The sequence below is a fragment of the Camelus bactrianus genome, chromosome 22, assembly GCF_048773025.1.
Source record: "Camelus bactrianus isolate YW-2024 breed Bactrian camel chromosome 22, ASM4877302v1, whole genome shotgun sequence".
In the NCBI taxonomy this organism is placed as follows: Eukaryota; Metazoa; Chordata; class Mammalia; order Artiodactyla; family Camelidae; genus Camelus; species Camelus bactrianus.
Genome location: NC_133560.1, coordinates 21,345,251 through 21,367,538, shown reverse-complemented (window position 1 = coordinate 21,367,538; position 22,288 = coordinate 21,345,251). Strand labels below are relative to the sequence as shown.

The 22,288-nt window shown below is 52.4% G+C and overlaps 2 protein-coding genes across 3 annotated transcripts; one reads left to right on the top strand and one right to left on the bottom strand.

Annotated features, from left to right (window-relative positions):
* Positions 1 to 15: 15 nt before the first annotated feature.
* Positions 16 to 3,902, top strand: GTPBP3 (GTP binding protein 3, mitochondrial). Of its 2 annotated transcripts, XM_074350473.1 has the most exons (10): positions 16 to 194; positions 487 to 618; positions 1,155 to 1,408; positions 1,499 to 1,585; positions 1,675 to 1,877; positions 2,045 to 2,117; positions 2,212 to 2,355; positions 2,548 to 2,713; positions 2,945 to 3,223; positions 3,403 to 3,902. In XM_074350473.1, exons 1-10 carry the CDS (start codon positions 172 to 174, stop codon positions 3,626 to 3,628), a joined length of 1,587 nt encoding a protein of 528 aa, XP_074206574.1. In that variant the 5' UTR covers positions 16 to 171; the 3' UTR covers positions 3,629 to 3,902. The 2 variants fall into 2 exon arrangements, with proteins under 2 accessions (XP_074206574.1, XP_010970421.1); XM_010972119.2 differs by lacking the exons at positions 16 to 194; positions 487 to 618 and adding an exon at positions 699 to 819.
* A 3,841-nt stretch (positions 3,903 to 7,743) lies between these two features.
* On the bottom strand, positions 7,744 to 21,067 carry PLVAP (plasmalemma vesicle associated protein). The gene is made up of 6 exons (XM_010972121.3): positions 20,594 to 21,067; positions 15,839 to 15,935; positions 15,026 to 15,738; positions 13,137 to 13,194; positions 12,921 to 13,002; positions 7,744 to 8,360 (listed from the first exon to the last, which is right to left on the bottom strand). The coding sequence occupies exons 1-6, from the start codon at positions 20,960 to 20,962 to the stop codon at positions 8,354 to 8,356; spliced, it is 1,326 nt and encodes a 441-aa protein (XP_010970423.1). The 5' UTR covers positions 20,963 to 21,067; the 3' UTR covers positions 7,744 to 8,353.
* Positions 21,068 to 22,288: the final 1,221 nt, after the last annotated feature.

Below are 22,288 nucleotides of genomic sequence, written 5' to 3'. Positions count from 1 at the left end.
AAGTAATCTCTCAGATTCCCCTTTCCGGCTTTCGGGGAGCCAGAGACAGCCCGGACACTCAACTCTGCAGGAGCAGACGTGGGCCAGAGTAGTCGAGAAGGGAGAGAGGGCTGTTCTGCGTGTTCCAGGAAGGCTTCTTTGCGAAGGGGACCTTGGAGCTAGGCACTGAGGATGAGTTTGTCAGATGAGGAAGGGTATCCGAGGCCGAGGGAACGGCGGGAGGGAAAGCTGGGGAGGGGCGAGAAATTGTAGAGTTCCAGGAAAACAAGTAGGAGTCTTCCCAGATGTTTGGACAAGATTTTCTCAGGGCCAGTGCATGGGTTCCCCGGAAATCATCCCTCCCATCTACTGAGATGCTCTTGCTTCCCCTAAGGCTATGTAATGGCAAGATGAAAAATACGGGACTCAAGCCCTCGCCCCTCTATAATTCCCACGGCCCCGTGCCAAGCCCAGCCCTTCCTTCTACCCTTCATTTCCAACGACTAGGATCTCCGTCTCTCTAGGATCTGAAAATCCTGTCTATTGTTGCCGGAGGAACATCATTTCGCTGCACCCTGGCGAGCAGCCCCTTTGCCTCTTTCCCTGGCCTCAGCCAATAGAAGAGGAGAGCTTCAGAGGGTAGGCAGTACCATCTTCTAAGGGGCCCAATAGTAATCGAGAGTTGTTGAGCACTGTAAGAATCACGCCGCGGAGTGGGCGGGGCCTTTTGCCCAGTCTGGCCGACTCTCCAGACAGGGCAGGCGGGCAGGTCGCTGCTTGTAAATCCATGTGGCGGGGTCTGTGGACTCTGATAGCCCGCGCGGCACGTGGGCCTCGCAGGTGGGGCGACCTAGGGAGGGGGTGTGACAGCGTAGGGCGCTACTTGGGCCCCAAACCCTCTCCCTAGGACCTGGGGACCCAGTTCCCTGCGGTAGAACCACCTTTCGCCTTCCTCTAAACCCCAGTCTGTCCATCCCTCTGCCGCAGAACCGACATCTGGGGCAACTTCTGCTCTCAGAGACCTCAATCCAGCCATCTTCTGGCCTCAGACCCTCCAATCTATACATCCTTTAGCTGCAGAACTTCTACTTGGGGCATCTTCCGGCCATCGAACCCTCGATCCACCTGCCACTCTGGCGGCAGAGCTCAGATGCACTGACTCTTCTCCTCTCCAGTCCTAGATCGTGCACGCGCCAGGGCAGCGGCGCCCCGGCCCCCAGTTCCGGGTCCACTATCTTCGCTCTGAGCTCTGGCCAAGGCCGCTGCGGCATTGCGGTGATCCGAACCAGCGGCCCCTCCAGCGCTCACGCCCTCCGGAGCCTCACGGCGCCCCAGGACTTACCCCCGGCCCGCAGAGCCTGTCTGCGCCAGCTCAGCGACCCCTGCTCTGGGGAGCCTTTGGATCGCGCGCTGGTGCTTTGGTTCCCAGGTGAGGGGCGTAGCTCCTGTAACCCAGCTTCCTCCTTCCGCTTTTACCCAGGCTGTATCCTCCTCCTGACACATCTCCTCACCACACTAGGTCCCCAGAGTTTCACGGGTGAGGATTGCGCAGAGTTCCACGTGCATGGAGGCCCGGCCGTGGTGAGTGGCGTCCTGCAGGCCTTGGGTGAGTCTGCAGCCTTGGGTTTAAGGTATGGCTATGCTGGTGGGCCTGGGTAAGGGCCAAGGTCTCAGGATTCCTAGACCTTCCCGCAGGCAGTGTACCAGGGTTACGGCCGGCAGAGGCAGGGGAGTTCACCAGGAGGGCATTCGCCCATGGCAAGCTGAGCCTGACCGAGGTGGAAGGGCTGGCAGATCTGATCCATGCAGAAACTGAGGCGCAGCGGCGGCAGGCCCTGAGGCAGCTGGATGGGGAGTTGGGCCACCTCTGCCATGGCTGGGCCGAGATTCTTACTAAGGCAAGTACACGGTTCACTCATATCTTGCCTCAGAGACCCTACCTAACCGTCCCCTGCATGAGAGCTTCCTGTCTATGAGCCTTCTATCTGGCCCCGTAGGTCAGGCTGGACTTGGGCACATTGGGGAATGGGTTTCTGGGTGATCACACTACCTCCCCCCAACCCAGGCTCTGGCCCACGTGGAGGCCTATATCGATTTTGGTGAGGATGACAACCTGGAGGAGGGCGTCCTAGATCAAGGTGGGTCTCCCTGAGGGTGGGAGATGGGGATATATCTTGTCTCAGCCTCCAGAGGCCCTCTTACTCCCTCTCCTCTGCTTCCCTTTATCCATAGCTACCAGAGAAGTGCGGGAGCTGGAGGTGGCACTGGGAGCACATCTTCGAGATGCCAGGCGCGGGCAGAGGCTCCGCTCAGGGGCGCACGTAGTGATTGCTGGACCTCCCAACGCTGGCAAGAGCAGCCTGATGAACCTGCTCAGTGAGTGGGCAGGGGGCGGGGCCCGGGCAGGGAGATGGGCTAAGAGCTAGGATACTGAGCTTTCACGAGTGGGGAAGGGGGCGGGGAGGTAGAAATCTTGGTCCAGCCGAGGGCTGGAGCCTGAGGGAGGGACTCCTTCGCCTCTCTCCCCACCCCCCTGCCCCTCCTTCTGACCCCACCCTCCACCTCAAGGCCGGAAGCCTGTGTCCATCGTGTCCCCGGAGCCAGGGACAACCCGAGACGTGCTGGAGACCCCCGTGGACCTGGCCGGGTTCCCCACGCTGCTGAGCGACACGGCGGGGTTACGGGAGGGCGTGGGGCCTGTGGAGCAAGAGGGCGTGCGGCGTGCCCAAAACAGGTGGGAAGCAGGGCAGAGGGAGTGGGAAATGGGGCCCTTCCTCTGTAGTATCGCCCTGTTGCATTTATTTTTCATTCTTCCTTAATGAGGAAAGGCTGCTAAGTGTCCGTTAAGTGGGGACTCAGCTATTTGCGGAGGGCAGCCTTTTAAGTTTGGCTCACTCTCCGCCCCCTCCGAGGGCCCTTAATTGCTCAACTCTGGGGTCACTGCTGTGTTTTCCCATTCCCCCAGGCTGGAGCAGGCTGACCTCATTCTGGCTGTGCTAGATGCTTCTGACCTGGCCTCTCCGTCCAGCTGCAACTTCCTGGATGCTGTTGTCATCCCCACGGGAGCCAGGAGCCCCAGTCCGAGTGGCCAGCGTCTCCTGCTGGTGCTGAATAAGTCAGACCTGCTGCCCTCCAACGGCCCAGACCCCAATCCTGACCTGCCCCCCCACCTACTGCTGTCCTGCCTGACCGGCCAGGGGCTAGACGACCTCCTGGAAGCGCTGAAGAAGGAACTGGCTATATTGTGAGCAAGCCCCCCCACCCACTTTGCCCAGTGCACAGCCTCCCTCTATCCAAAGGTCAGGGGCAGAGCCACTGGCTTTGGTCACAAACCTGCTCTGCTGGCTCAGTTTCGTATCGAAAAAATGGGTCTGACCATCCCTACTTTGAATGTTCAGAGACCCCATCCTTTGTCCCTTCCAGGTGTGGGGACCCATCCACAGGCCCACCACTTCTGACACGGGCGAGGCACCAGCACCATCTCCAGGGCTGCCTGGATGCCCTTGGCCACTACAAGCAGGCGAAAGACCTAGCCCTGGCAGCCGAGGCACTGCGGGTTGCCCGAGGGCACCTGGCCCACCTTACTGGTGGAGGGGGCACGGAGGAGGTCCTGGACATCATCTTCCGGGACTTCTGCGTGGGCAAGTGAAGGGGCAGCCAAAGCTCGGACGCAGGCAGAGTGGACACCAGGAAGCCTTGAAGCATCTGGGAACAGCTTAGGCCAAGTAAAAATCTCATCCCTTCAAGGAAGAACTTGAACCCAAAGCAGTGGTGCCTCTGATGCTGGTGGTGACCAAGCTACAGCCAACTGGATTCCCTAGCAGGGACTTCTGGGGGTTCAGGCCCTGGAGTGGGGCTGAATGGAGGTCCCTTTGGGCACCTGGTGCTGGGGGAGTAAGAGTAAAGGATTGGGATGGAAGTTGGAGGATCTCAGGGTTCTTTGTTTCATAGTTTTTCATTTATTTTGCAAATACCAAAGGAATGTAAAAAACTCAGGTGATACAGAAACATTTAAACAGCCCCATTCCCTGGGGTCACGGCTTAACTGGTGTCCTTCCAGAATTTTCTCTGCATGTTTGCACACTTGAGGATGCACCTCTAACATATGTTTTTCTTGTATTTTGTACACAAATTGGTGTTTATTGCTCCGCAAGCTGACACTCGTTTTTCGGATTCATCTTGAAACGTTGCCTCTTGTGTCTTAAAAGTGACTTGCAAAACCCCAAGCCCTCCTTCCTCTCTAAGTTTAGTCATTCATTCATTGATTCATTCACTCACTCAGTGAACATTGATCAATCACCTACCAGATACTAGAATCATGCACATCATTTGATTGGACCTTCATCACAGCACAACGCTGTGGGTATTTTGTTACAGTTTTACAGATAAAGAAAACGGGGCTCAGAGAAGTAGTTAGTTACTGGAGGTCCCCAGCTTTGGGATTTGCACACAGGTCTGTTTGACTGTGGGCTTTCTATGCAAAAGCCAAGTGGAGGGTGCTGGGAACACAAGAGGAGAACAAGCAGGTATCCCTTACAGTGAGGTCTGATGGTTGCTGGACAAACTTTCGATGAGACCTGACCTGGTCAGGGACTTGAAGGCAGGCTTCCCTGCAGAGGTGATGTTTGGGTAGACATCTGAATGGTGAGAAGGAAACCAGGTGGAAGAGGCTGTTGAGAGCATCCCAGGCAGAGGGCACAGTACATGCAAAGGCTCTGAGGTGGAAGCCTCATGATACATTCAAGGAACAGCGAGCGAGGTGGCCAGTGTGGCTGGAGTAGAGTGAGTGAGGGCTGGAGAGGAGGGAAATGAGGTCCAGGAGGAGAGGAAGGGCCTGATTCTGGGCCTTTGATTTTGACTTACTGCAGACCTGCTGTGGTTATGATGAACCAGCAGAGGGCGCTTTGCTCTAACAAAGAAGGTGCCTTACAGTCCTCCAGCCAAGCTCCGGCCCTGTAAGGTCCCAGGGATCCCAGCTTCCACACCCACCTGGCAGCATATAAATGGTGAAGTCCCCTTGCCAGAGGCGGTAACTGAGTCTCTTGTGGGGTCAGGCTCTTTTCCAGAATCAGAAAAAGATCTCCAGCTCCAGTAGTTGAAGATACAAACTCTCCAATTCCAGGGGACACATGAGCAGAGGCTGGGAGGTATCCAAGACCCACAGAGAAGCAGGGCTTCAGGAGGCGCCCACCACCCAATTAAAGGGAACCTCTGACCCTGTTTCTTCACGACTTCATTGCAATATGTCACTAATTGTTGATTTATTTCCTTCTTCAACATCTGGGGGTTCCCCTTGAATGGGGGGCCGGGATCCTGGAGGGAAAGGGTCACTCCGTGAGTTTAGTCCATGGCTATTACTATTATGTCCATTTTGCAGAAAGACGAAAAGCAGCAGCAGCAATAATGGGCTAGACGGGGTGGGTGGCCAGATGTCCTCTGAGTGGGGAAGGTCTGGAGGGCTCCCAGGAGGGGTGATTGGGGCCTACATGGGGAGGGAGACACTCTTGGGGAAGGATGCTTGGGCTCTGCCTGCCTACCCTGGTCCCTGGCACATGGCTGGACCGAGGTCCTTGGCTACAGTCCCTTTTTTCCAAGAAAAGAGAGGTGGCTTATGGGAAGCGGCCATGGGGATTATTTATAGAGGTCACAGGAAATCCCCAGAGATAGAACCTCACTCAGCAACTGGATCACAGGGTCAGGGAGGGAGCCTGCCAACTGCTCCTTGACTGGTACTCAGTCCCCACCTGGCCCCCAGGGGGCCACCAGCCTGGGGAAGCCAGAGCTACAAGATCAGGGCTAGAAAGAGGGCGGGATGGGGCCAAAGAGGTACCTAGAGGGATCATGAGCTATAACTGGGGCATCCAGGAGGGCTGCCTGGAGGAGGGATCTGTAAGGCTGGGCCTTGGGGGAAGAAGAATCTGCAGGCAAGAAAAAGGCATTCTATTCTGAGGGCACAGCACAAGGTAAGAGCCAATGAGTCAAAGAATCAAATGTCCAGGACAGTTGGAGGCAAAGACTGCCTTGTTCGGGGAGGCAGGGCACAAGAGAGCCCAGGAACTGGGCCTTGTTCCCAAGGTAATGAGGAGCCATGGAAGGTGTATGAGCAGGAGAGATACACAGTCAGATCCCACGATGAGAAGATCCTCTATATCTGGGGGCCATATTGGAGGCAGAGGCTGAGGTCCAGGTGTTGGAGGACTGAGATGGCGCCAGGCAGGGAATGCTCTGAATGGGAGACACCAAACAAAGGTCAGAGGCCTGTGTCCATGGGTCCAGAGAGTTTAGAATGATTATTATTACACTAACTTGTAGGTGAGAAAATGTTGACTGAGCCAGAATTCGAAACCAAGAATGTCAGGCTCTGGAACCCAAATTCAGGTGTCCTGTGGCTCCTGGGACTGGGAGGTATCTGCATCCTCTCCAGGACTCCAGGCTGCTCAGGCGTAGGCTCAGGGTCAGGGACATCCCTGTGTCCCTGGGGCCTCCAGACTGGTCCGTCTAGGTGGCCCGGCCTGGCTGACCCTTCTGCCCCGGCTTGGCGGGGCCCCAGCCGAGTGTTTCCTGCAGCGGCCTGTCTCTCGCCCGGGGTTTCCGTATCCAGGAAATATCGCTCCTTTGTCCCTCTTGACTAGCCTGCTCTAAGCGTGGCGTTGCCAGCCCCGGCTCCTCATGACTCATCCCCTCCCTGTCCAAGGTCCCAGGGGATAGGCTGGGAGGGAATCAAGGCAGCGAGGACAGATAAGCTGAGATTCTAGACCACACATTTTAGGACTTCTTTCTACAGGTGGGCATTTGCTTTGTTTCCTAGAGTTTTCACTTCTCAGGGATAAAGTCCCAGGAATGGGGTTGCTGAGTCAAAAGTATGTCTGTCTTTACTTTTATTGAATATGTCCAGAAGGGCCATGATGAGATGTGCATTTCTACCAGTCCTGCAGAAAAATGCCCTTTTCTCTACATCTTTACCAGCAGTAGGTATTATAGCTTTTAAGCATTTTTTTCCAGTCCATTGGGAGCCATGTGATTTCCCTGTATTCCTCTAATGTGCAAAATTCCCCTGGCTTCCTGCTACTTTAATGATTGGTGAGTTGAATTGCTCCCAAACTGGACACTGGTGCCTTTTCTAACATCCTGTCTCACCACAAAAAAAACCCAAAACAAAACAAATGGCTGAGACTTTCGTGATACTGTTCTGGAGTCATCTTGGCGAGGAGGAGTTCCTGCAGTTCACGACAAGCTTTGGTACCTTAGCAAATGCTGTCTGTACTTGGGGGGATCTTTGCAAACATAGTTGCTTTTTAAGAAACTGTTTTTTATTTGTACGTGTGAGCTTATTTATGTTTTATTTATTTTATTTGTATGTATGTATTTATGAATAATATATAAATATTTATTTGTTTTTATTGTATTTGTGTGTATTTGTATTATTTAATTTGTATGTGTGTATTTATTTGTTTTAAGAAATTGCTTTTAAAATATCTGCTATTTTAAAGAAACATTAAACTGACAATAATATTGTCCCAATGTAGGGGTTTCTAGCCATTTCATGAAACCCTTATTGACTATGATTTTGCCATTTCTCTTCACATATGGAGATGCCTATGCCTTGGGGTGTGTCTGCCCACGTTTGTTCCAGGTTTAAGGGTCTTCTGATCTGGGGATGTTGGGGAAGGTGTTCTCTAGCTTTCCTTTTATTTCTAGTTCTTTTCTCATTCATAGCCAGGTGGTAACTTTTCAAAGCAGAAATCATGACTCGGAGTCTTTGAAGGGATTTGATAACATTTATTTCGTGCCATTAACAATTATACAGGCCACAGACAAGGCTGAGTGTGGAGGGGGAGGGAGTGAAAAGGAAGCTGCCCTCCTGGGGCGCGGAGGGGGCCAATGGGCCATACTCACCCCTTGACCAGATGCTCCCTCTTGAGGAGGGCCTGGAAACTGTCAGGGGAGGATGAAGGTAACCATCTTGCTGGGAGCGCCTTGGTCCATGAGCAAGGAGGGGCATGACTTTGGCCGAGGGTTGGGCAGAAAGTGTGTGTGTGTGTGATTTCACCATGCATCTGTGTGATGTCATTGCCTTGTCTTGGTGTGATGTCACCACCATGCCTGTGTGATGTCACTGCATCCGTCTGTGATGTCATCATGGTGCCTGTGGGTAAGGGGTTGTGTGGTGCAGGTGTGGACCTGTGAGAGAGTATTGGGGGGTGTGGGTGTGGGGTGGGGGAGGATGAGCAGAGGGCGCAGGTCAAGGGTGCCCACTGTGGTGTGTGGACTGAAGATCATATGACTTGGTCCTGTGCCGTGGGCATCTCGCTGCACCTTGTCTCCAGACAGATGAGTCAGGGCCACCCCTCTGTCCTCAGGGCCTGGAGCCTCCTCAGCCACTGGGGCAGGAAGGAGGTGGGAATACAACAGTCGGTCAGACAAATGGAAGGACAAACTCCCTACCCCAGACCCCTTCTTGCTCCCAAGACCTTAAGGCCTCTTCAGGTTTCAGCCTCCCCTTAGACTGCTACTTGTTGAACCTCTGTGGGAGGAGTCTGTGGGACGGTGGACTGTGATGTGTGCTTCTCCACTATACAGATGAAAAGACGAGGTTCAGAGAGGCCACCTCCTCCTGTGCTCCAGGCCTCTGCTGCAGTCTGTCTGACTCTCCCTTTTGCTCCCTAAAGTTCTGGGGATGCTAGGAGTTTGCCCAAAGCCTCTGGCCCCCCTACCTCCAGCCAGAGCCTCAGTTTCCCTCTTTTGTCTACAAAGAACTGACTTAGAGCTAGCCCCTCACTCATTCCCAGGAGGGTTTTTCTTTTCCAGGTTTTTTTTTTTCCTTATTTATATTTGTGAGCTGGACTTTTTGTTTATTTTGTTTGCTTGTTTTGGGAGGAAGATAATTAGGTTTATTTATATATAGTGGAAGTTCTGGGGATTGAACCCAGGACCTCGTGGATGCTAAGCAGGCACTCTACCACGGAGCTATACCCTGCCCCCCAGGAGGGTTTTTCTAATGAACCTGCCCCTACTCTTGCACTTCTTTGGCTCCCCAGTGCCCTCAGGACAAAGCCAGACCTATATCTGGCATTCAAGGCTCCACTCACTCAGCCCCTAATCCGGCCTCCCCATCAGGGAATCAAAACCTGCCAAAGTACCCCCCAAACTAATCAGAGCCTTTCCTTGACTTCTACCCCTCCCCCTTGCCTTTGCAGGAGCCACCCCTCTGTCTGGAATGCCCTTCCCCCTCCTTGGCCTGGCAAAAGTTCTCCCCAGGGGTCAGGGGTTGGCGCAGAGGCTGTTTCCTGGTGGGGGAGGTGGGGGCCTCAGCCAAGTCCCGCTTCCGCTGGCCCCCTCCCTTCCTTCCCTGGCTCTTCCCTGGGCCCCCACCCCACCCCCCGCAGCCTCACGTTCCTTGGCTGGCTCTGGTCCCCCTTTCTCAGCTCCAGCCTCTGTCTTCTACCAGGATTCACCAGCTCCAAGTGAGACATTCTTTACCCTCTCCTGCCTGCCAGCCTGCAAGGGAGGGTGTTCCCTGGCCATTTTCAGAGACTGAGGCTCCTAAGTCCCATCACTTACCTGGACCAAGGCAGTTGCCTTCAGCCTGGTCCCAGGTTCCCAACTTCACCCCCCCCCCCATAGCAGCGATCAGAATGAGCCTGTGACTATACCTGAGTTGGGTCCATCCTCTGCTGTTTATAGCCCTCCCCGGGCTCCCAAACTCCTCACACAGCCACCAGGCCGTGCCCGATCTGCCCCTGTCATCTCCCCGACCTCACCTCCTCCCACTCCCCTCCATCACTCTGTTCCAGCCACACTAGCCTCCTCACTCCAACTTACCAGGCACAGACAGCCCTGCCACAGGGCCTTTGCAGGCTGTGCTCGGTCTGGTGCACCTTTCCCGGAATCCCCTCATCTCCTTTAGGATTCTGCCCAAATGACACCTCCTTGGTAAAGCCTGCCCTGGCCCTCCCCCCCACCCCATGGAATATTCCCATCTCCTCAAGCTTCCTCATTCCTGTCTCACCCATCACCAAGGGGCCCTGTAGTAGCTCATTTATCTGATTTATTATCCATCTCCCTCACTAGACTGTGAGCCGCACAAGGGGAAGGATTTGGATTGCTGTGCCTTATTCTTCCCTGTGTCCTCAGCACCCAGCAGCTGCTCAAGAAACATGGGTTGAATGAAAAAACAAATCAGTGAACCTGAATTGACACTCGCTGTGTACCCAGCTCAGAGCCGGGGCTGAAAGCTCATCTTCAACCTTCCACGTTGTGACTTTGGCCGCCTCAAGCCACATAGCCCCTAAACCAATATTCACTTAATATTTGTCGTGTCCATGACTTTTTTTTTTTTTTTTGACTTAAATAAGCTGATCTCCAAAGGACAGTCTTACCAAGTAAAGGAAAGCTGGTGCACTTGCCATGAATAAAGAACAACTTATAAACGTTCAATTAAAAAGCAAGACCTTGCGAGGGGAGGGTATAGCTCAGCAGTAGAGCACGTGCTTAGCATGCACAAGGTCCTGGATTCAAGCCCCAGTACCTCCATTAAAAAGCTACCCCTGCCAAAAAAAAAAATAAAACAACACCTTGTACTTGTGCAGGCCCTGGGTCTGCCCTCCCTCTGCGGACACGGGAGAGCTGCAGGGGTCTGGGAGGTGTTAGGGTGAGTTAGCACCAGTGGAAACTTTCTCGAAGCCCAGAAGGAAAAAGAGTGGGGGAAAAAAATCAACCATTCCTCCAACGGGTGAATGATTTGATGCTGGGATGCTGGGCCTCCTATCTGGTCCCCTACCGGGTGCCTCTAAAATTCGCATGTTATGATTTAGTCGTTCTCTGGCTGCCCAGTGTGTGACTGGCCGAGCTGGGACTCATCCAGAGCTGAAGACCCCAGCCTGTTCATCCCAGCCCCTTTCTCAGGGGAAGACGAATCAAGGTTGGAGCCCGCAGGCCAGAGGCCCTTCCTGTGACCCTGCAGAGAGGAGCAGGAGGGGCTCTGGGCTTAAGCACTCATTGTTTCCTCCACAGGGGGATGTCACTTGGGGTAAACAATGTCAAGAGCTTCCCCGGTTCTCAGCTGGGATCTGGACAGGCCTGGGCTGGGCGCCTGGCTCTGATTCTGACCTGCTGACGCATGACCCTGGGCTGATCACTTCCCTGGGGCCTCAGTTTCCTCCTCTGAGAAATGGGGATAATAATAGAACCTCCTTCCTTGCCTTGCTGGCTTTAGGCCAAGATGGAGTGAGGAAAACTATGTTTGCTTGCAGCAGGGTCTTTTCTCTACCCACTTGCTTCCCTCTCTGGGGGCTGCCTGAGGCTAAGGGATTTCTCCCAGGCCAAGCCATCCAGAGTGCAGGGACCAGTTCTGTAAGGGGGTGAGCTCCCTGTCAGAGGGGGTATGTAAGAAGAGGCATAGTGAAGACAGAACTGAGTGGAGAACACCGGGGAGTTGGTGATAGACCTCTGGAAGGTTTTTTGCCCCCAAGGACTTTGTTGAGCTCCCTCAGGCTGAAACAGACCCAGGTTTTGACAATAGCTTGGTGGCAAAACCTTGGATGGTACAGGGTTTGGGGTCAAAGGGATCTGAAAAAAATCCCAGATGCCTCCTTGAGCCTCAGGTCCTAATCCACAAACAGGAGGGCCAATCCGGGACTCCTATGTCAGCAGTGTGGTCCCGAAAGGGCCCTGGAGGGAGCACAGGGTGTTCTTGTGGCCGTGGCCTGAGTCACCTTCCCCGTGACGCACAGGGTGTTGTCCAGCGGATGACTGGGTTCCAGGAGGCGGTGAGGGGGACAAAGGCATCGAGCTATGACCTGAACGTGTGCCAGCCACCCTTGATGCTCCTGCAGAGACCCCAGGTCCCTTGCTCTGGCCATTTGTGGAAAGCACTTTACAGTTGGCACAGCATTTCATGCCCTTGATTTCAGAGACCCCCTTTTTGTAGAGGTGGAAAGTGAGGCTCAGGGGGAGGGTATAGCTCAGTTTAGAGTGTGTGCTTAGCATGCACGAGGTCCTGGGTTCGATCCCCAGTACTTCCATTAAATAAGTAAATAAATAAACCTAATTACCTCCCCAGTCAAAATTAAAAAAAAAAAAAAAGAAGAAAAACAAAACAAGTAAGACTCAGAAGGGTGGAATGAGAGGCCCAGGGTCACTCCCCGACTCTGCTCTCCCTTCTCTCCTGCCTTGGCTCCTGTCACCTTCTGCCACTCTAGTCTGGCCCCAAGACCTTTGCTCTGGCTGTTAATGGCACTCCGAGTGCTGTTCCCTCAGCCTTTCTCCAGGTTGGCTCCTGTCCAACCTCCAGCTCAAGGGCCCCTTCCTCTTTGAGGCCCTCCTTTGGCTGTCTGGAGTCAGCACCTGAGTTTATGTCTCAGCTCTGCCACTTCCTGACTGTGTGACCTGGGGCACAATGCTTACCCTCTCTGGGTCTCATTTGCTTCATCCAGAAAGTGGGGATAACAGTAGCTCTCCCACTGATTTGAATTCTGAAGATTTTTTTTGGGGGGGTGGGGGAGTTACTAGGTTTATTTGTTAATTTTGATGGAGGTACTAGGGATTGAACCCAGGACTTTGTGCATGCTAAGCACACACTCTACCACTGAGCTACACCCTCCCTCCAGATTTCTGAAGATTTAATGAGTTAGTCGGGCAGGGTGCTTAGGACAGTGCCAGGATCACAGTAAGCGCCCAATAACAGTAGACTCTTGGACACCCTTCTTATCCTACCTCCTTCAGTGTCTCTCTGGCCCAGTATTCAGGGAGTTTCATGAACAGAACTGTGTGTGTCTTGGTCACTGCTGTGTCCCCTGGGCCCAGCATAGGGCCTAGTATACAGCAGGTGCTCAATTAAGGAAGCAACAAGTGTGAGACGAGTATTGCTCCACCCTAGTCCTGTACGCAGACTCATCCAAAGCCCTAAGACTGAACTGTCTCAGCCTGCCCGAGAGCCTCACCTGGATGAGGCTATGGAGCTACCGGCAGAGGGCCGCTGGGACTCCAGGATCCTCCTCTTGAATTCCTCCAGGCCAGCTGGGTCTGCCGAAAGAGAGAGGGGTCAGCTCCGACCTAATGCCTTAGTAGCTCCAGCTCCTGGGCTAGAGATGGGCTGGCAACCCAGGATTCAAGGTGGAATCTGCCCCTCTTTCCTGGTTCTGCCCTCTGTCACTCACCGATGGGCGGGGGGTTGGGGACAGGGACCACAGGTCTTGGCAAGGGTATCGGCTGCGACTGTGGAAAGAAGGGTGAAAGGAGGTTGGTGGAGGCCCCTCAACATGTGTCCCGGGGAGGCTCCTGCCCCTCCATGCCCTTGGAGACCTGGGTCTGAGTTCCCTCCAGGGCAGAGAAACAGACAGATACCCACGGAGGACACATGTGATATCACCTGTAGCCACCTTCCTCAAATGACTGGGGACTCCAGGGACTGGCTTCCCTCGGCTGTGCCTCAGGGACCCCTCTCTGCAGGGGTCCTGCCTTGGTCTCCATTACAGCCTCTGGGCCAATCTGACTCCAATCCATGACCCCAGCTGAGTACATTCACCCATACCAGCTCCCCTCTGGACTGATGCTAACCTGTTCTGTAAACCAACCTGACCTCCATCCTCAATGCCATCCTTGAACAACCCTGAACTAAACCCCCTAAGCCTGAAATCCAAGGCCAGTTCTGAACTCAGTCAGCTAAAATCTGTTCCCAACATGAAAACAGAACCTTCCTCAGAATCAAACCCTGACCTAAATCTGGTCCCAATGACAAACCTGACTTGGCCATAACTTTCATCTTTCTTTCATCTAACTCACCCCCGAGACCCGGCCACTATGAAAAATCTATTCCCAATCCCGTTCCCCCAGCCCCACTATGGGCCACCCACAAATACCTTCCCAACACCATGCTCAAGGCCAGCTCAGCCTTAGAACTCAGCCTCTACCTGAGCCGGAACCCCAACCCAGCTCCAGCCCAAGATTACCAACCACACAGCTTCTACTCTACACCCAGTCTTGACCTTTATGTGAACCCCAGTATATCCCTCTCCTAACTCAGGGTCAGCTAATCCTTCACCTCAAATATATCCCAAAGCTAGCCCAACTCAACCCCCAACCAGACCACCCTAAGCCCAATCCAATCTCAACTCCTAACACATAGTCAATGCCAATCCCAACCCTAATGCCCATGAAATCCTGAATCTACTCTTGGCCCCAAACTTTCAAGCATCTCTAGACCCACCAGCCACCTACACTCATCTGAGCCTCAACTTAACACAATCCCAAAGCCACTGAAACTTTGGATTCCTTTCTCACCCGACCCTAGACCCAACGGCTACCTTGCAAGCGACCCCCGACCCAACTATTAGCTTTTCCTCATAATACAAACTCCAAACTCAACCCAGTTCTAAGACTAATGAAATCTTAGATGGAACCCCTAATCTTAACGCAAACCAACTCTAGATATAGGAGTCGCCAAGAATTCAAGTCCACCCAGTTCTAAACACAAATTTGGCACCTGCTTCGAGTCTTTCTCTAGATCTGCCTTAACCTTTACCCTAACCCCAATGTCACTCCCAACTCTAACCCAGAGCCCCTCGATGCTTCAGCTCAACTCAAACGCATCCCAACCCTAAAACCAGCCCTCGATGAATCTCTAATTCAAATCCTAAGCCAATTTTGAGGCTCACCAGTCATTTGTGTTTGATTCTAGCATCTATTCTAAATCCACATTCAGTGCCTTAACTCACCCTACTCCCAAAGTAACTGCAATTTTATTCACCCGTCACTCAACCCTGGACCCAACGGCCACCCTACCTTCAACTCTAGTCATAACCCCACACCCTTTCTCAGTGTTGATCCTCACTCTCAACTCCTCCCCAATCTTAATGTCAGTGAAAGTCTCGAGCGAGTCCTAACTTACACGACCTAGACTGGGAAGCCGACCTCAAAACCAAGTTTAAAAAAAGCAACAAACACTCCCCACTAAATTCAAACCCAAGTCCAACATCACCACCAACCCAACTTGGCCTCTAGACACCTCCCCCTCAGTGCAACCTGAATCCAGGGCCCGCCAGCCCACCTTGGCCTTGATGCAGGTGTCCAGGGCCGAGTTGCTGACGGCCAATTGCATCTTGAGATGCTCAGCCTCTCGTTTCTTCTCCTCTAGCTCTTTGGCCAGGTTGTCCCGCTCCTTCCGCAGTGTCGCCTTCTCCTCCAGGGCCAGCTGGGTCTGCCGGGCACATTCGGCCTGGAGCTTGGCCTCCCGGGCCTGGGCCTCCTTCTCCACCTTCTCCTTGGCCTCCTGACTGGCTCGCAGGGCCTGCTCGACCTCCAGCTTCTGGCGCTGGAGGTCCGAGTTTTCTCGGGCCACGCGATCAATGCCAGCCCGCAAGCTCCGGGCCAGCTCCTCCACCTTGGTGCTCATGAGGGCGGGCATCTGGTCACAGGTTCTCCGGATGGAGGCCACTTCTGAGCCGATGGGATGGAATATGCCGTAGCCCAGGCTATCAAGGGAGCGTGGGATGATGGAGTCCCTCCAGAGTCTGTACAGCTCTGCCTCCAACTTCTCCTTATCCAGAGGGAGGCAGAGGGTCTGCACCCGCTGCAGCTGGTTCTCGGCCAGCTGTCGCTCCTGCCGCTGCTGGTCCTGGGCTTTGCTGCACTCGGCCAGCTGCTCCTCCACCACTCGCTTGCCCAGTGCCAGGCCATCCTTGTCTTTAGTGCATATCGCCTTCTCCTTTGCCAGCTCCATCTCCAGTGTCTTGGCTTTCTGGTTCAGCATGAGGGTCAAAGCTATGGGTATAGGACGATAAGACTCAGGAAGGCTGCGGGAGTTGCCAAGAGACTGGGCGGGGTGTCTGCTATCCCGCTCTCTGCTGCCCACAGCACTCACCTTCACAGGACTTGTTAGTCTCCTTGAAATGTTCTTGGCATTGTTTCTCACTCAAGATGATGGCGGCCATGTACCGCTGGTTGTTCATGTAGATCACCTGCCCAGATGGGACACAGGACAGAGCTCAGTGCCCAGCACCTGCAGGACCTCCTGCCTCCCTGGGCTGCCCAGACCCTTAGGGCTGGGGCCCCAGATCTGGTACCCGGGTGGTCTGTGTTGGCATAGTTTACAAGAACATGGCTTCTTTGCAGGGGATGGTGGGCCAATCTTCAAAAGTTGTTACGATGAATACTATTTGGCCATAAAAAGGAACAAAGCTACATGCTACAACCTGAATGAACCTTGAAAACATTCCCATTGACAGCCAATCAAAAACTGACTTTTGACAAGGATGCAGATATGGGCTGAATTGTGTCCCCCACCTCAAATTCCTGTGTGGAAGCCCTAACCCTCAGGACCTCAGAAAGTAAATGTATTTGGAGACAGAGTCTTTAAAGGGGTGGTTAAGATGAGGTCCTTAGGGTGGGCCCTAATCCAGTATGACTGGTGTCTTTATAAGAAGATGTCTGGACACCCAGACATGCACAGAGGGAAGATGATGTAAAGACACGAGGAGAAGACAGCCCTCTACAAGCCAAGGAGAGAGGCCTGGAACAGATCCTTCCCTGATGGCCCCAGGAACAAAACAATTCTGCCAACATCTTGATCTTGTGTATGGGCAAAAATAAATTTCTGTTATCTAAGCCACCTGATCTGTGGTACTTTGTGAAGGCAGCTCTAGCAAACATACACAGGTGCCAAGATCATTTCATGGGAGGGAAGAGTCTTTTGGACAAATGATGCTGGCATAGCGGATAGCCACATACTAAGGAATAAATTTGGACCTCTACCTCATGCCGTATACAAAAATTAGCTCTAAATGGATCTAAGACCTAAATGTAAAGGCTAAAACTATATTAACTCCTTAGAAGAAAACATAAGTGTTCAGTCTGCATGGCCTTGGATTTGGCAATGGTTTCTTAGATATGACACCAAAAACACAAGCAACAAAAGACAAAAAAACGGGTAAATTGGACTTCATGAAAATTAAAAACTTCTGTGCTTCAAAGGATAACGTCAAGAAAGGGAAAAAACAACCCATAGATGGGAAAAACCTCACATAGCTCATGTTTGCAACTCATGTATCTGATGATGAGACTAGTAACCAGAATATATAAAAGCAAACTCTTTCAAATCAATAAGAAAATGACAATCCCATCGAAAAATGGACAAACACATTTGACGAGACATTTCTCCCGAGAACATATACAGAAGGTCCAGAAGCGCATCAAACGATGTTTAGTCGTCAGGAAATGCAAATGAAAACCATGAGATACTACCTCGCGATCTTTAGGATGGCTATAAATAAAACAAAAAATAAGAATAAAAGGATTTGTTATCAAAAGCAAAAAAAAAAAAAAACAAAAAAAAAAAAAACAAAAAACCAACAACCAAAACCTAAGTTAAAAAAAAATTTACTGATTTTTTGGAGTGGGTACAGCTCAGTGATAGAGCACATGCTTAGCATGCATGAGGTCCTGGGTTCAATTTCCAGTACCTCCACTGAAAAAAAATTTTTTCTAAATTTTTAAAAGATTGGTTATCAAAAAATAAGAATAGATGGTAAAAGTATTGGTGAAAGATGTGGAGAAACAGAATTCTCAGGCAGTACTGACGGGAATGTAATGGTGGGACCACTTGGGAAAACAGTCTGGCAGTTTTTCAAAAAGCTGAACATAAAATGACAATATGACCCAGCAATTCCACTCCTAGGTGTAGACCCAGGAGCAACAGAAGTGTATGTTCCCGCAAAAACTTGCACACAAACATGCAGAGCAGCACGAGTCACCAGAGCCAACAGGTAGAAACACTCCAAGTGTTTCATCAGCAGATGAATGGATAAAACAGTCCATAGAGTGGACTACTGTTCAGCCACAAAAAGGAATGAAACCCTGATGCACAGGACAACGTGGATGAACCTTGAAAACAACATGCTGCGTCCGAGAATCCAGACCCAAAGATCACAGAACGTATGATTCCGTTTAGACTCAATATCTAGAATAAGCAAATCTGTAGAAACAGAAAGCAGATTAGTGGTTGTCAGGGACCGGGGGCGGGGAGGATAGGAAATGGCTAGTAACGGGCACAGGGTTTCTTTTTGGGGTGATGGAAAGGTTCTAAAATTAACTGTGATGGTGGTTGCACAACTCTGTTAATGTACTAAAAATCATTTTTATGTCCACTTGAAATGGGCCAATTGTATGGCATGTGAATGGCATTTTTATAAGTTTTATTAGGTTTTTACAAACAAAGGTTGTGCCTTTCAAACTTTGGAACAGAACCCGCTGCAGAAGTATAACAAGTCAAGATGTGATTTCCAGCAACATAGATGGACTTAGAGATGATCATATTGAGTGAAGTCAGACAGAGAAAGACAAATGTATGATATCACTTATATGTGGAATCTAAAAAAAAAATACAAATTCTGTTTATAAACCGAAAACAGACTCATGAACATTGAGAACAAACTATGGTTATGAAAGGGGAAAGGGCGGGGAGGATAAGTTAGGGGTTGGGGATTAACAGACATACATTACATATATAAAATAAACAAAGAGAATTATATTCAATTTCTTGTAATAACATATAATGAAAAAAATCTGAAAAGAAAAAAAAAGTATGTATGTGTATAACTGAATCACTTTGCTTTCCACCTGAAACTAACATTGTAAATCAACTACATTTCAATTAAAAAAAAATGCGCAAGTCAAGGTGTGAAGAGCCTAGAGGGTTTGCCTTTCTGTTGCTTCTCGTCCTGATTTCTTCGGAAGCTGGCCCTGTGCTAACCACTGGGTGTTGGGAGAAGATAGAATTAGCTCTGAAAATTTCAGTGACTTCTGCTCTCAAAAGCCTTAACTACAGAAGGGAAAGATCTGCAGGTGTGAGTTGGATCCAAAGATGGGCAAGAAAGAAGTTCTCTTCCAGTGAGAGGAAGTGACAAAAAGTGGCCCCCAAATGCTGCTTCGCTCTCCTGTATGCAACCCCAGGTTGGGGTGCTGGCGCCTTGACACAGGCAGGGGTGGGACATACCCTAAAAAAAACCCCACTGAGTTAATCTCCCCTTTCTCTTCCAGGGCCTCAGGGCCAGAAATGACGTTGCATTTGTAGAGAACTTAAAAATCCTGTTTCATAACAACACCAGGACTGGAGAAAGACCAAGATTCGTACTTGCTACCATCAGACGCCAGGGGCTGCCTGGGGCAGGGGTGGCAGGGGTGGCAGGGGTCGGGGCTATTTCCCAGCACCAGCACCCCCTTCCTGGGGGTTCCTGAAGAAAACCCTGAGGGATTCCAGGCCAGAGGAATTTGTCAACTTGAGAGGGGGAAAAAACCCCTATAATTTTCAAATTATAAAGTTGTAAAGACCCAGATTCTTAGATTTCTAATATTCTAAGATGGGGGAGTCCAGGATTCCAAGACGCATGGGAGTGTCTCAAACTTTATGATCCTAGCATTCCTCATGGCTCCTGGACCGGAAGGCCGTGCGTGTCGTGAAAACTCCAAATGGGCCAATTCCCAGAAACTGAGAAGTTTGAGCCCCCCTACTCCAGCCTTGGGGGATTTGAGGGGGTACATGGCCTTCTACCCTGAGGATCTGAGGGGGGACCTGCCTCCTTTGGGGGGGTTGGATGGGGACTCACCTCATTCTGAGGATCTAAGGGGGACTTGCCCTTCCCTGAGGATCTGAGCAGGGGACTCACCCCATTCTAGGGGTCTGAGAGGGAAGTGCCCCACCCTGGGGGTCTAAGAGCAGGAGACACAATCCTTCCCTTCCCTGGGCAGGTCTGAGGGGACGCTTGCACACCCTTCCTGCCAGGTGGCGGGGGCTGGGTGGTCTGAAGCCCCAGAAAATGCCTTTCCTTCCCACTGCCCCCTCCCCAACCGGCCAGATGCCTCCTGTGGGCAAAACCGAGACTGCCCCCATCCAAACTTCCCTTTCCTTGCCCTCTCCGTCCTTCACCCTGTTCCAGCCAAGGCCTGAGGAGGGGCCCCTCTCCTCAGTGTCTCCCAGCAGCAGGACCTCCCAAAGGAATTGCGTGTGTGAGAACATGGGGACAGTGTTGAGTGAGTCTGACGGGATCTGGGGGTGGATAGGGCAGCAGTCTCTACCAGACCCAAGGCCACTGGTGTCTGCCCTCCCACTCCCCTCGAAAGCCTCCTCTCTCAGGTCTCCATCTCCCCGTCCACAGAAGGGTTTAGAGACTCTCCCTACCTCTTAGGATTCAGTGAAGTGATAACATTTCCAAAGCAGACTCCCAGCATCAGGCAAATCTAAGCCATTCATACTTGTTATTACAGAGTAAGAACCAAATGCTCTGAGTGTTTATTAAGCCAGTTTTTACTTGTAGCTGGTGTGTGCTGGCACATTCTGGGTGTTTTATGCCTACTAAGTCATGAACCCAGGCCTGTGAACAGACCAGATGCCCAGTTAAACTTGAATTCCAGGTAGACAACAAATTACTTTTTTGAGTCTAAGTATGTCCCAAATATTGCATGGGATATACTTATACAAACAAAATATGCATTGCTTAGTGATGTGGGCTTCTCATGTAAACTGTAGAGTTCGTGACTGTCCCTGTCTCATGGATGAGTAAAGTGAAGCTCAGAGAGGTGAGGTGACCACCCAGGGTCCCCAGGGCGAGTGTTCAGCCCTTACCCGGTCTGCCTGGCACTGGCGGAAGCTGGCGTTGATTCGGTCCTGGTCTCGCCGGGCGTTCAGAAGCATCTGCATGATGGCATCCTTGGCTCTGGCAGTGAGGTTGAGCTCCTTGGACAGGTTGGCCTGGGAGGCCGTGAGCCCCATCACTTGGCCGTACAGGCCGTCCGCCCGGCGCTCGGTGGCCTGGAGGTTGGACTCCGTGCCCACATGCACGTTGCCGTAGACCATGAAGAGGACGAGGCCCAGGATGATGAGGAACTGGATGAGCGAGACAAAGAGGAAAAAGTAGCGGAGATAATACCAGCATCCCCTGGGGCTGCTCCCGGCCCGTGAATAGGGCCCCCCATGCTCCATCGCCAAGCCCATCTCTTCCCGGCGTCTGCCGCCCGCCGCCCGTTGCACAGCACTGCTCCGCTGGCTGGTCTGCTCTGGGTGGCGGCTGCTGCCCCTTCTAGACCTTGCCCCGGCAGGGGGGCGGGGGGAGTGTTTATATTACTCCTCTTAATACTTCCTCTGCCTGGCTCCTTCCTGGCCAGGAGGAAACGGGGGCTGTGGGTTATCACAACACTCCCACCCGGGCTGTGAAGGGAAGGAGGAGGGGGGCACCAAAGCACAGCTGGGCCTCTCTGATTAACACTGGGTGGGGCGCCAGCTAAGTGACTGGGCTGCCTTGGCCTTGCTGAGCCTCAGTTTCCTCACCTGCCCTTGCTCTGTGCCCAGCGCTATTCTCTGCTGCGGATTATCCCCATAGTGCGGAGGAGGACACTGAGGCACGGGCAGTAGAAGGGACCGCCTCCAGGTCTCACTCTGTCGGTTCACAGAGCTGGACTTAGCTCCTGGCGGGCTGGCTACAGCCCACCTCAGGGGACAGGGCCGATTACTGGAGCTGAATTGGGAGGAGCGCTTGGCCGAGGGCCAGCACACAGTAGGTGCTCGGTAACCGGCACGTGAAGGCCTCGCGGAGGTTCTGATCTGAGGATGGTGCAGTTTCTCCGAGCAGTCATCCCACCTGATGCCCGGCTCACGTAGGCGCTTAGCAAGTGCTCCCGGGGCAGCAGCGCAAGCAGCAGTGACCTTGGGGCCGGTGTTAGCTGGAAGGAGGGGCTTCTCCTACCTGGGTCTCAGTTTCCCCCTCTGTGAGATGAGGTGCCCAGGTCCGGGAGCAGGAGGGGGCTGGGAGAAAGGATTTGCCGTTGCTGTTATCACTACTATTTCCTGCTGGAAACCTCATTTTCGGGCTTCGAGAGAGGGGGAATGGGAAGAACCAGATAATGGGGGTCAAGTTTCACTGTGGGTCACCCCCAGGTGGGCATGGAGGGGATTTGGGGACCAAGGAGCAAAGGATTCTGGGTATGCCCTTCTGCCCAGCCCCTCAGAATCAGGAGCTCCAGGGAAATCCTCTATGTTGGGTGATGCCAAAGCCCCCTGTAAAAGTCACAAGCCTGGCCATGTGGGGTCCTCAGTCTTGGAGAGTCAGAATGGGACACAGCCCCTGACCTCACAAGGTCAAGGAGAGCAGGAGGGTCGGAAAGGGGCAGAGGGGAAGAGGGTGAAGAAATGGAAAGTAGGCTGGACCATGGGTGTGGGACAATAAAATTGCTGTCCACTGCCTGTGGGGGACATATCAGGGTGATAGTGCTGGCATAGGGACCCAGCCCCCTAACAGCCAGGGTAATGGAGCCCGGGTAAGTT

What these genes read in the sequence shown, in the direction of transcription:
- GTPBP3 (XM_074350473.1), top strand. Translation starts at nt 172, where the DNA reads ATGAGTTTGTCAGATGAGGAAGG. An exon ending in AGTTTGTCAGATGAGGAAGG is followed by an intron (nt 195 to 486) that starts GTATCCGAGGCC and finishes TCCAACGACTAG; the next exon opens with GATCTCCGTCTCTCTAGGAT. An exon ending in AAGAAGGAACTGGCTATATT is followed by an intron (nt 3,224 to 3,402) that starts GTGAGCAAGCCC and finishes TGTCCCTTCCAG; the next exon opens with GTGTGGGGACCCATCCACAG.
- PLVAP (XM_010972121.3), bottom strand. Translation starts at nt 20,962, where the DNA reads ATGGGCTTGGCGATGGAGCATGGGGGGCCCTATTCACGGGCCGGGAGC. An exon ending in GCCAGTGCCAGGCAGACCGG is followed by an intron (nt 15,936 to 20,593) that starts GTAAGGGCTGAA and finishes CCATCTGGGCAG; the next exon opens with GTGATCTACATGAACAACCA. An exon ending in CCCCAACCCCCCGCCCATCG is followed by an intron (nt 13,003 to 13,136) that starts GTGAGTGACAGA and finishes CTCTTTCGGCAG; the next exon opens with ACCCAGCTGGCCTGGAGGAA.